General features: G+C 35.3%; 2 protein-coding genes and 1 long non-coding RNA gene across 3 annotated transcripts; 1 reads left to right on the plus strand and 2 right to left on the minus strand.

The window, feature by feature from the left end:
- The first annotated feature begins 27 nt into the window (after window positions 1-27).
- Window positions 28-7519, plus strand: LOC136420154 (FMR1-interacting protein NUFIP1-like). The gene is made up of 5 exons (XM_066406965.1): window positions 28-381; window positions 428-818; window positions 3393-3621; window positions 3677-3859; window positions 6666-7519. Exons 1-5 carry the CDS (start codon window positions 95-97, stop codon window positions 7355-7357), a joined length of 1782 nt encoding a protein of 593 aa, XP_066263062.1. The 5' UTR covers window positions 28-94; the 3' UTR covers window positions 7358-7519.
- On the minus strand, window positions 7480-8890 carry LOC136420168 (uncharacterized). The gene is made up of 3 exons (XR_010753160.1): window positions 8738-8890; window positions 8017-8146; window positions 7480-7722 (listed from the first exon to the last, which is right to left on the minus strand). It is a non-coding gene; the product is annotated as an uncharacterized lncRNA (long non-coding RNA).
- A 1257-nt stretch (window positions 8891-10147) lies between these two features.
- On the minus strand, window positions 10148-12907 carry Dlish (Dachs ligand with SH3s). Its single transcript, XM_066406548.1, has 6 exons — window positions 12583-12907; window positions 12167-12375; window positions 11858-12048; window positions 11599-11804; window positions 11436-11540; window positions 10148-11385 (listed from the first exon to the last, which is right to left on the minus strand). The coding sequence occupies exons 1-6, from the start codon at window positions 12629-12631 to the stop codon at window positions 11087-11089; spliced, it is 1059 nt and encodes a 352-aa protein (XP_066262645.1). The 5' UTR covers window positions 12632-12907; the 3' UTR covers window positions 10148-11086.
- Window positions 12908-12996: the final 89 nt, after the last annotated feature.

A 12996-nucleotide genomic window follows, 5' to 3' on the forward strand; every position in this document is an offset into this window, starting at 1 on the left:
AGAAGCCATTTCGAATTTTCTATGGTGTTTCTTGAATTGTCCTTTAACAATTTTCATTAGTATAAAGAAGTATAAAAGTGTGTGTTGTCGTATAATGGGTGCACCTGCTGGTCGTAGTAGAGCAAGACGAGGTGGTGGTGGTCCTCCTGGTCGCGGCGGACCCATGAAACGAGGTGGCCGAGGTAGAGGTGGCCCCATTAATGGCGGCGGGGGGCCATTAGGACGGCCCATGCGTGGAGGCCCAATGGGCATGAGGGGGGGCCCCAGACCCCCATTACCACCACCCCCTATGAGAGGTCGTGGGGGTATGAGAGGCATGCCTGGACCGCCCCGTGGTATGATGGGTATAGGACCGAGAGGCATGCCACCATCAGTAATGAGGTAAGCAAATTTTTTGTTTAAAAAGCTTTTCTCACCACTTCTTTAGACCCCCACCAGGTATAAGACCACCACCTCCCGGCATGCGTCCACCACCACCCATGATGATGATGCACCCTGCTGGTCCCCCTCTAGGTAGGGGCGGATTTAGGGGAGGTATGCGTGGAGGCATGAAACCAGGCTTCCCCAGAGGAGGAATGAGAGGTGGCATTAGGGGTGGTAGAATCATAAAGAAAAACAGGCCTAGTCTTAAAAATGTGGATCTGACCAAATCTTGGGTTACTGATGCTATAAAGGCAGAATTTTATACTAAAGATCAGTTATTGGCTGTGGCAAAAAATACTCAAAGTCAGGATGATTGGGCTAAATATAGGGAGCAGAGGGAAAAGTGCAGTAGGGTGTATCAACAGGCCGAGTCTGAAAATGTGGGGCAGCCCGAGGTGCGTATTCCACAGCTGTTGCCCGAGAATAAGTTTAAGCGAACTACGGCACCTATTGATTATACAGAAGACGTCAACTTATAGGTATTTCTCATTAATGATTTTTTATCTCTATGTCTGTATGCCTTAGGGCATATTGAACAAACTTGAATTAGGTGGATTTTACAGCTTTTGTTTCACTATTATTTTGCTTTAACATAATCCTATCCATCTGAGTTTTCAAATTATGGTGGTCTGAGGAAGCCCTGGCTATTGGTAGGTGAGTGAGAATAGATGAGGAATGCCTATAAACTATTTACAACTTATTTAATTTTATGGCAACTTCTATTGCCAATTTGTGTTAAACCAGAAGGATAGGTTTTCAGCTCTATTTTGATTTTCACTTGACTTCAAAATCTGCCTATCAAGTTTTCTCACATTTCAGAACATTGTGTCTTATTCATGTAAAATTTTTTGGTTTCAGAAGTTTTTGCAAGTACACAATGTTGTTTTAAGGGAATAAAATAAGAGCCATACTTGAATAAAATTTTTTTGATACTCTTTGAACTAATATATTTTCTTCCAGTATGTGCTTTGCATGAAGAAAACGCTTTAGAAATAATTAAAACATTCAGCAATATTCCTGTTTTCATTTGGGAAAATTGCTGAATTGCTTTGAAAAACTATTTTGTCAAATTTCTTTGGTAACTTTCAGGATCTTATGGAATATCAATATTATCAGTTAAAACTCAGTAGTAAAAAATTTGACATTATAATAGTGATCCTTGACTCGCTGACAACTCAAAGAGAATTCTCTGGCTGTCAAGAGTTGAAAATTGTCTTAATATCTAATTTCTTCAACATGAAGAAATTAAAACCCTTGGATATCTTTACAGGGCACAAACTAAACAGTATCCAAAGAAGGCGAGATGAACAAAAATTTTGAAAGATAAGATCAAAAGTCTCAATCTGCAGTCAACAATAGTGGCTCTCTCAATATTAAGAGCCCCATTTGGCCAAATCAAATTGCTGTTTTTTGTCACCTTTCAAACTGACTAATCTCATTTGACTAGATGTAAAAAAAGTGTTTGTGAAAAAGTGTATACCTATCTACCATAGCTGTAAATAGTTCAAGCTCTCGTTGTTCTTGAAATAGAGTTCGAGTCAGTGTAATTTCATTTTTGATTTAATTTATTTTTCAATGCTGGAGCTCGAGAATTTGTCATATTATTTATGTAAATGTGGTACCACTCTGGTACGTCCAAGTACCTCTTAATATTAAATGTAGATTTAGGAAAGATATTTAATAAAAAATTATGTCAAAAACTTTTATTGAATTAATTTTTACTTCAAACTTAGTTTAATTGAATAGAAGATTTATTTTCTGTGAGAAATAGTTTGAGTTTGGACTTTTTAGCGTTTACGCAGCAATCTGCTTTGCATATTTGTGCATATATATATATATATATATATATATATATATAATATATATGTATATTATTTATATATAGTTTGTCCTCGATAAGATAATGGGGGTCTCTTTACCAATAGATATAGACTTAGTTAAATGAGAAAATAGTTTCATATATAAAGAGTGGCTTCTCATTATGTGCCAGTGCGCCGTTCTGGAATCAAGTTATCTGTTACAGCCAACGAGAGATTATCCAAGGCTTTCTCTAAATCTGTTTTAAAGGGAATGGTTAAAAAGAAAGGATCGATTAATTAAGCGCCAAATATTCTATTCTGTATGTCAAACTCAAAATGATGTTGGTGGTGTGCAATTTTGTAGAGACGGGAGTCGTCCCTAGTTTTGCAGCACACGTTTCTTCTACTGAAAATTTCATTGTTTTTCAAAATACTTTTAGAAGATTTAGGTCATCTACATATTTTTCATGTGTACCATTAGCAAAATGTTTTTCGCCTTTGTGGTTACCGGGTCGGAATCCCTGGTAAATTCTAAATTTAAAAGATGGTACCTTTGTTTATGTAAAACCAATTCATTACTTTATATTCGTCGTACCCATTCCTGTGTAAACGCAAAAAATTCCAAACTTAAATATGACACTTAGTTGTTTTGTGTTCTTTGTTTCTGCATTTGTAGCAGTTTCCTCTTAGTTTTTCCTGAGTATGATGATTTTTGTCACAATTAAATCTACTCAGGAAAAAATGCTTTTATGGATATCCAGCAATTTCAAGAAAACTTTTTCACCATGAAACTCCGTTAGTCAAAATAATTTCTTTGACCGGAGTTCATCTCAGGACTAGTTACTATCAAGAAACTAGAGGTTTTCTTGGTAGACAGGAGTTTTAAAATACGCCCGTAAGTTACCACTATTTATTTATTTTTAAAGCATTTTTCTTTCCTTTTCTAGTTTGCCAAAGGCCAATCAGTTTGGCCCTTAATGTCTTTGTAATTTTCTTTCTCCGAATAGAAGAAAAACTGTATTTTCAAATAGGTAGTCATGTTTTTAAGGTTTAGTTTCCGTCCTTTTCGCTTTCTGTCTCATAAAGCAGGATTCCTGGAAGTAAAACCTATTGAAACTGATCCAAGAATCCTGTTTTCTTTTCTCAACATATTTAACTGAAAAACTCCAGGGTGTCGCAGCAAACTGGGAGGACTACGTGTATCCAGAAGACGAATTAGATTGTTATGATGATGAGGAGGAGGATTCCTACTCTTGCGACACATGCGAAAGAGACTTCAACTCCAAAGATCAATTCGACAAACACATGTCTGAGCACAGGACCTGCAATTTGGACGGTTGCAAATTTACTGCCCACGAGAAAATTATAGAGAAGCACATTCAAATGCAGCACTCCACTGGTAAAATTAGGCGTTGTCGGTTTGTATGAGGGTAAACTAGGTGTTCTTGTTGTAGGTTTGTATAACAAAATCAAGCTGGACACTCCCGAGGATGTGGCCAAGTGGATTGAGGCGCGAAAAAAGAACTTTCCTAGTAGGGAGAACATTGAGAAGAGATATGAGCTACAGGAAGAGTTGTTGAAGAAGGGGGTCAGGATAGCAAAAAATCCTAACAAATTTGGCAAGGATAAATTTAGATGTGAGTTGTTTTTGTTAATTTAGTTTAGATTCCTTATTAAAAAAAACTGTTCTCTAAAATAGGGATTTGCTCCCACTATGCGAATTTGCTCCCCTAGCGCCTGGACGTAATTTCAGACCTGAGATTAAAAACTTATTGCATTAGAGCGAAATTTTTAATGAGTCAGTATCTTTAACTCCAAGCTGATTTCTGCAGAAACGTTGAAATATAGCCTTAATATTAATCAGATTCTTTGTTTGTATGGAAACTAGCTTGAGGTTAAACTTTACAATGCACATTTACACTCAAAGTTAATAATTTGGCACTTATATGCTGATTTTTGCATAATTTTCTTACACAAATTCATACTTTTTGGACATAATTGTTGTTTGGGTCGTCGTTACCTGTATTACATATCGGATCCAGTAGTGTCAACGTGGATTCGTTAATTCTGAATATTTCAGAACAATATACAGGGTGATTCAATTGTTGTTCTTAGCTAAACAAAGTTTACATTATTCATTCAAATTTTCATTAGAAGATAGCTAAATTCTCACACACACCCAATCGTAAGTTTGACAAGTCCGCACTGTATTTCCCTCTGTATCTAGTTTCACGAAGGGTTGTTCCAGTTTTTTGGGCTTCATCAGATGAATTCTAGGTTGCATTTGAGATGGAAGAGTCTTTTGACGGAGGCGTAAGTTTTTTTTGGGACTGTATTTTTCGCTTTTGGGAGTCCTATTGTTAAGGTGGAAATTTGAGCCAAGTCTGGAGCGGACTTGTGTTGTTTTTTCTCAAGAGAGTCTTCATCTCGACGACAAATTAGATATTGATTTATTTGACGGAATTTTGGAGACAGGGAATTTACTTGATGGACTACCTTGGTTATTGTTGATAGAACTCACCTCAAATTAAAATCTTATGAACTCTAGAAGATGCAAAAATAAGTTTGAAAACAATTTTTTAACTTTTAACACCCTGTATTTCGGCAATTAACCATTTTCCGATCTCCATTGTTAGAAACTTTTTTAATTTTAATGTTAGAAATATCTCCTTTAAAGGTCTAAGGTTACTGTTGAGTCCCTCTATAGATAGGTGTACTGAAAATTCAAGGTATCATTGCATAGTGGGATAAAATTTTAAAAAATTACTGTTAGAAGATCACAGAATTTTTGTTAAAATCATATGATTTCATATGAAACATCGCTTATATGGTGATTTTGGTAAAGACAACCAGACATACATAAAGGATTATTTTCCTCAATATTGATAGCTCGGTCAACAAAAAAGGTGTTTTTATTGGCATTTTGTACCAACGAAAACTGTCGAAAATGTTAATATATGAACCAGAGAATAATTGTTATACAGGGTGTCCCACAAGTGTTTCATTATATTTCAGTGGGTAATAGTACATTGAAAAATAATATGACTCCCCATATAAACCACATTCCAATAATGCTTCATTAAGAAGATACAGGGTGTTAAACTTTACTTAAAAAATCCAACTTTTAATGATATATTCAAAACCGTTTGAGATATGTAAGTGAAATTTGACACGTTTTGAGAGTTAATGTAGACGCATTTATTTATGCAAAAAGGCTATTTTTCATTTCACCAGTGGCGTGCGTACGGACACCACTCAGCACATTTTTAAAGAAAAAAATGGTGTGCCACTGCTTTTTATCAAAATAAAAATTATTTTTAGAAGTTCAATTTCATTTAGAAGAGAAATACTCACTTGACTCTTTTTCGTCCGACGCATCGTTTGCCAGTAAAAAATTGAATACCGTCTACATGCACGATATTCTCTAAATGGTTTTAATAATATTAAGTGTGTTTTAAATATTATTTATTTGCCGTAATATTACAGAAATTGTTCAAATTGGTGGCCATTTTGTTCAAGACATAATTTAGCTCGCCATTACAATTTGCCATTCCGTAAATAAGATGCATATCCGCAAGTTCAGCTGATGTAAATTGAGCCATTATAATTAATTTATTAAGTTAAACAAATTAACACAATTGAAAAAAATTATACATTCAATAAAATATTTATAAAAAGTTGTTATTTAATGACAATACATTAATTTGTAGGGTAGTCATAACAACGCATATCATAATACGTCAAGTACTTGACAGCAGCTATCTGAATTTAAGTTAATCGTTATTATTAGTTAAACTTGCGGATATGCATACTATTTGTGCATGTAGACGGTATTCAATTTTTTACTGGCAAACGATGCGTCGGACGAAAAAGAGTCAAGTGAGCATTTCTCTTCTAAATGAAATTAAACTTCTAAAAATAATTTTTATTTTGATAAAAAGCAGTGGCACACCATTTTTTTCTTTAACAATGTGCTGAGTGGTGTCCGTACGCACGCCACTGGTGAAATGAAAAATAGCCTTTTTGCATAAATAAATGCGTCTACATTAACTCTCAAAACGTGTCAAATTTCACTTACATATCTCAAACGGTTTTGAATATATCAATAAAAGTTGGATTTTTTAAGTAAAGTTTAACACCCTGTATCTTCTTAATGAAGCATTATTGGAATATGATTTATATGAGGAGTCATATTATTTTTCAATGTACTATTACTCACTGAAATATAATGAAACACTTGTGGGACACCCTGTATATTATAATTATTATTGGTGTAGTAAAATCGCCTGGGAGCACCTTTGAAAGCCTTTAAAAAATCTTTATATTGTTTTTTTCTGCTACTAACGTTGATATCATCTAGTCGAGTGAGTCAGCTTGTTATTATGTCTATATGGTACAAATTTACCCAATGGCGAATTATTTTATTACTTATTCTCCTTTCAGTGACCTCAACTGCCAAACAATCAAATCCACGCTCCAAGTTTTCCCCCTCTACCTCCCAACCAGTGAGAAAGAAACGGAAACCTCGAGCAGCCCCCAAAATGTCTCTCATTGACTTGAAAGCCGACTGGAACGGAAGTATGTTCCCGTTTAAAGGGACCTCTCAATTATTCTCTAATCCGTCTAAAACCGAAGAAGTGGACGTTATAAGCGATTTGGAGGAAGAATGGCAAAATGAGAATCGTTCAAAAACAACTGACCTTAAAGTCAATAATTCTTTGACCTCTTTGATGGCGGCATATGATTCTGACAACGATAGTGATGTGGATGCTGTAGTTAACGCGAAAAAGGAAGTAGTGAAAGAACAGGAGAGAGTTTGTAAAGTAGGGAGCGATGATGAATGTCCGGAGGAGGTGAAAATAGAGAAGAAATCTGAACCAACTGAGCAAATAGTGCAAACAACACAGGCAAAAATGAAAAGGAAAAAAATGCAACATAGGCAGGGGATTGGGAAGAAACGCAGTTATAATAATGCCTCTGAGGAACCGCAAAGAGTGGATAATTTTCCTCATAACAAATTTAAAAGACGCAGAGTGACACTGCTGGAAAAGTTGCTTGAAAGTGAAATTAGGCACGAAAGGAATTTGTTACTACAGTGCGTAAGGTATGTGGTGCAGAACAATTTCCTTAAGTGAGGAAATGGTGCGTTGACGCACCTATCTGTGATATAAGAGCTTGTTAACAGGAATAAATGAGGTTGTCAGTCGAAAACTTTTTTTTTTTATAATTCCTCATCTCAAGTGCGTAAGCAACAGTAATTTTTAAACGTATTTATTTTTAATAAACATCAGATTTTATTTACTTCCTCTTAATTAAATGTCTTGAATACTTATAAAAATACAAACTTTTCATCCACACTCGACGAACAATCGACGAAAAGTCGACGATGAGAAGCGATGATACACCGTGGCCGCCACATTCATTCTTTATGCACGATACTGTCATGGTTTAATTTTTGGTGAGGTTTCAGATGAGGTCCATGGGATGTAAGTTGATTGATCTGAAACAAATTTTAATTACAGGGAAACTGAGAAATTTCTGGAAACGTGTTTGGATAAAATTGCCAAATAATTTGTTTGGCAAAGAACAGAGAACGCACATTAATGAAATGTTTAGGAGCGTTCCGATTACAGTCTGTGGACGCCTTCTAAATTATTTTGGGCTCGCCACTGACTGCCAAATGAAAAATGGGTGTGAAGTCAGTGGAACGATTTCAACTTTGAGGTATTTATAATAATTATTTTAGTGATGTTTATTGCGTCCATCGATTGTTATTAATTAAGATGGTACTTACCACATATATTAATCTACAACATGCCGGAGTAAAGCGCCCATAGAACTAATAGAAGTGCTATCAGGATCATGTACGTCGTTATCAAGCTTTTTCCTTCACTTGTGTTAGCTCCTGCCATGTTGGTTTATTCCTGCAAGAAATTGTGCAGCTATTCTTTTGAATTATAAATGAAAAAAGAACGACCGCGTGCCTCTCTGGTGTTGCAAGTAAATTAAAATACCTGCTTGCAAGTTTCAAAATAAACTTGTTTTCGTGAAATTCGGTTTCATCTGAGTAATGACCGGGAATTTCTGGACGGCTGCCAACAATTAAAGATTTTTCAATTTCGGTTTTCGCCTTGCAAGTTAAACAATAACACGTTTAAATCTCTCAAGGCGGTTATTTCTAGGGATTTTTTCTTTTTGAAGAACGTATATGGTTCAGGTCTGTTTTCGATTTTGAAGTTAAAAAGTAGATTGTTTTAGAATAGAATTTTGCTTAGAAAAGAATTTTGCTGTTTTCGGGCGCTTATTTTCTAAGTTCGCAAGACGAAAAACTCCAAAGTGTTAATAGAGCATTGATGAAAGTCGCAAGAATTGATGCGGGTAAAAAAGCGAGAAATGGAAGTAATCAAACAATAAACAATTTAATTGTCCAGCTGGCACGCGCTCTATATTTCTCACAAATATGTGACGATTTCTCCAGTAAATTATAAATGACCAAAAAATTGTGTTGGACTTACCAGAAACTTAGTTTTCAAGTGGCACAACCAATCCGCAATACGGTTCACTCCCGTTTGCGGTTCGTGCAATTTGAACGGTCTTTAGACACCTCAGCGCTATGTGTGTCTATTTTTATTCCGATTTCTGGATATTTTCAATTTGTTCTAAACGTCTTCTAAACCATTAAACTGATGCTAATGGATGTTTGTTGTTTAGTCTGGGAAAATGCGGTAATTTAGTACCCAACGCAATTTCCGAAATAACTTTTTTCTGCGGCTTGAATCGCGTTGTAGCGGCCGAATGTTTGAAAATAACCGAACTTGCCCGCACTATATATTATAAAATGTGTTTTCTAGTTCATTTAAATACGAATTTCTGAGTCTGAAATGTTTATTTTTAGGCCATACTAATGAACTTGAAGTAAACAGATTCATTTTATATTCTATTTTGTTCCTCTTGGCAAAGAGAAATACTTTTGCTTGCGACTATTTTTTTGTTGGTTTACATATTTACCGACTCACCTTGTTAAGATGCACATGTGTAGCAACAAACAAGCTAATTAATTTTGACAGAAAAAACATAACAATTTGCTTTGGCGCTTAGTATGCGTTGGATTTATTCATGCTGTGGGACAGGAGATATTTAAGTCATAGGAAATCAATTTAATTTAGGTTAAGGCTTCTGTTTTTTTGCTTTCTTCGATGTATTTTTCATAAAAATTGAATTTCCTTAATCTAAAATGTTCTTTAAAGTTTGGCAACACTGGTAGCCCTGTAATTGATTACGTCATGCAATCAATGGCTACACGTCAATTTTTAAAATGGTCCGGTGTGGTGAACTGCCGATTGTTATACCTGTGTTGTATATACTGGGCTTGAAATTGAACTTTTCTAGTCTTGCCACTTCTGGGAAAGTCATCAACCACGCCAAGAAGTCAACTTTAAAAATTGACTTTATGCTTATCGTAAAACAAAAGAAGGGTGCCTTGTTGCCATTTGTTTGAAGTTTGAAGAATTTTCAAGAATTCCTACTTGCTAAGATCTGTGTTTTAAGGCGCAGAAAGTTTTATTTTCTGTCTTCATTATTTCACAAAAAAACACAAGGAAACGTGCTAAAAATATTAAGACATCTGTATGACACACACCACTTTCAGTGCTTGGACCATTAGAGAACTCGAATATTATTGGCACGAATTTATAAATAAACCGAAAAGTCACTGACAGGGCCAGTTAACCTATATTTAAAAGACCTCCCCGATAAAACGATTTTATTGCAAATTTCGTGGGAGGAAAATAACTATATATCTTGAGTTTATAAATTAGGTTTTTTGGCAGCAGCACAAAATTAAATTTTATTCATTTTAACGCGCATTTTGTCACTATCGAAGATTGAAGAGCGTGTTTCAGGTTTTGGACTAAAACTAGTTTTATATTTTGTCCATGTTTATATTTCGACGTATTTAGTAAAGTTTACAAAAATAACCTAAACATTATGTAATGTATTATTGCAATTTTCTTAAATTTAAGTTCTATTGAGCATGGCAATTTGTATGGGCTCTAAGAGAAATTTCTTCTCACGGAGGAACAAAATTGAGATTGAAAAAAGTCTCTGTTGCTCCCCAAAATGTGATCCACCATTTATACGGCTCTAAAGTATCAAATCAAGAAAAAATATTTGAAACAATGTGGTTTTGAGCAAAATTAAAAGAACCACTCATTAATCATTTCATTAATAACTGCCACGAGAATTTACCTACGACGTAATACCCTCATGGTCTAAAAAAGCCTTAAGCGTTACAAAATGTAACAAAACGTGTCTTCGCTTGAAAAAAAATTAGAAAACGAATTAACCGATAACGAAAAATCCTCATGCTCATTAAGTATCATTCAATAAGCGTTTATAACAAACACAATTATTTAATGTCACAGAAGAAAAATATTTAAAACAGTGAAAATTTATAAAAAATATTATTTTGTCATTTCATTAAAATAGCCAAAAAAATTTAGTTACACTGCAGTCTTCATGTTCTAAAGTAGGATTCAATAAGGCTTTATAAATTACAATTATGAACGAAAAATATTTGTTTCAGTGAGGTTTTACATAAACTAAACATTGCACTATTGCCACTTCATCAAAACTGCTCATTGAATTTTAACTTGCAACGCAAAATTCTCATGCTCTAAAGTAACATTCACTAAGTATTTATGAGTTATAGTTATTTAATGTCAGATAAAAAAAATATTGAAGTTTCCCGCAAGTTTTAAGAAATTTTACTCCTTCGCCACTTCATCCAGAATTTATCGAACGGGTTTACCATTCACACAAAATCTTCTTTTTCCTCATCTAAACAAAAACACGACGACTGTAAGTTACAAACTAGTCATGGCAGGTGGCCGAGCATAGGCTTTAGGAATAAAACCGTATTTCCTCGTTTTAGGAGCGTAGGCCCATAACCAACCATCCACGGTTTGATTGTTCAAATCTGCGTAAATCCAGTCTCCTCGTCTAACAGTCAAATCATCGGGTGCTTGAGCTTTGTAGTCATATAGCATAACTAGTTCAGTACCATGGTACCTCAGATCATCCGCACTGGAGGAGGTGAGAACGTGCGTCGCTCCTTGGTTTTGTAGGCTACTCAAGCCTTGTTGATTTTGTGGGTTTAAGTTGCCTGGTAGAAAGAAATATAGTTTTGTGGGGTAGACATAAAATCAACTCTACCTTGTATCACATTATCAGCAGGATACACAAATCCTGAAGGAATGAAACCTTCTTGTCCATCACTCCTCACTATCCAGTACCAGTCTGGATCTTCCCTATTCAAAACTGCAACAAACCTTCTATTTTAATAATTAAATAAATTTTTTTTAAAACTAACACTTACCAGTCACAAATTCTCCTCTTTCAACAGAGACATCATTCTCATCCCTAGCAATAAATGTATAGAGTACAATGTATCTTCCTGAGGGGTCTTTTGAGAATGGAATCATATCAGGCTCTGAATGAATACTAACAGGACTTACAGCCCCAGTTTCTTGTTTAGCTTTTCCTAAAGAGTCACAGTCGCTATTATCCAATCCGACTGCTTCACTGAATTATGTTTGAACATGAAATAAATTTATGTCTAAAAGTAGCAGAGTTACCAGTCAAGATTGGTGTCTGAGCTATCTCCCGAGGTTACATGGGCGTTTCGTGGAAGTTTCTTTTTTATGGCCATTTCAGCTAGATGGTTATTATATGGCGTGCAATAGGAGAAAGGGATGAAGCCCTCCTGTCTAGTGTCTGGAGATATAACGTAAACCCAGTCATTTTCTCTATACAATATATTGACAATCTGAAAATACATAAGGTTTGTGTTGTAGAGAGAAAATATTTATTAAATAATGATAAGCATATTAGTGTGAGATTATAAGTTAATTATCATGTATTCTAACCATCTAACCTGAACTAACCTGTCCTCTTTTCACTTCCAACTCATCATCAACACAAGGCGTAAAGTCATGCAGGACCACCATTTTTGAGTCTGGTGAGAGTCCATGTTCCTTCTCGATTCCCACTCTAACAAGAGTTTCTATACTGGCTGACCCAGTGATTCTGCCCATGCCTGGAGTGACCCCATTGCTGGCCCGACTGAGGTCCTTTTCGAGGTCTACACTTGAAGCTGAATTTGCAAAATAATTAGTGTTTTTTAAGGATTCTAATAAGTACTGACTTAGAAGGCTCAATGGTGAGCAAAGAAGTCCCAGCACCTGTCTGAATAAGACATGCACAACTTAATTTGTATGTAAAGAAGGGATTAGCCTTAAAAGCTTTTAATTGAGGTCAATTGCTACTGCTACCCCCACTTGGTTTCAGGAAGGTTTTTTACCTTTTTTCTTTTTACCACGTCTTATTCGCACTGGACAAAGAAATGCCATTTTCTGAGACTGTTCACATTCTCGGGAAGTGAACTCTCTGTAACCACTTTAAAGGCTGAAAATGCTGGATTTAATGCTTATTCTGTGTGCAATGACCTCTTGTTTAATCAGGTTTTTGCACCGTTTCCGTTTCGTTATACAAATGTGATCGGGTGTGGGTACTTGGGACGGTACACGGTAGCTAACTACTATAATAGTAGTACCACTTTAAGCAGATACTTCTTGTGGAATTTAACGATTTATTGCAAAAAACTTGTATCAAAAAAAGAGTGGAAAATGACACACATGTCATGAAAAAAATAAACACAGAAAGGAAATAAAAGATTATAGTAGAGCGCATAAGCTGTCATAGTCTACATTGACGA

The sequence above is a fragment of the Euwallacea similis genome, chromosome 3, assembly GCF_039881205.1.
Source record: "Euwallacea similis isolate ESF13 chromosome 3, ESF131.1, whole genome shotgun sequence".
NCBI classification, from domain to species: Eukaryota; Metazoa; Arthropoda; class Insecta; order Coleoptera; family Curculionidae; genus Euwallacea; species Euwallacea similis.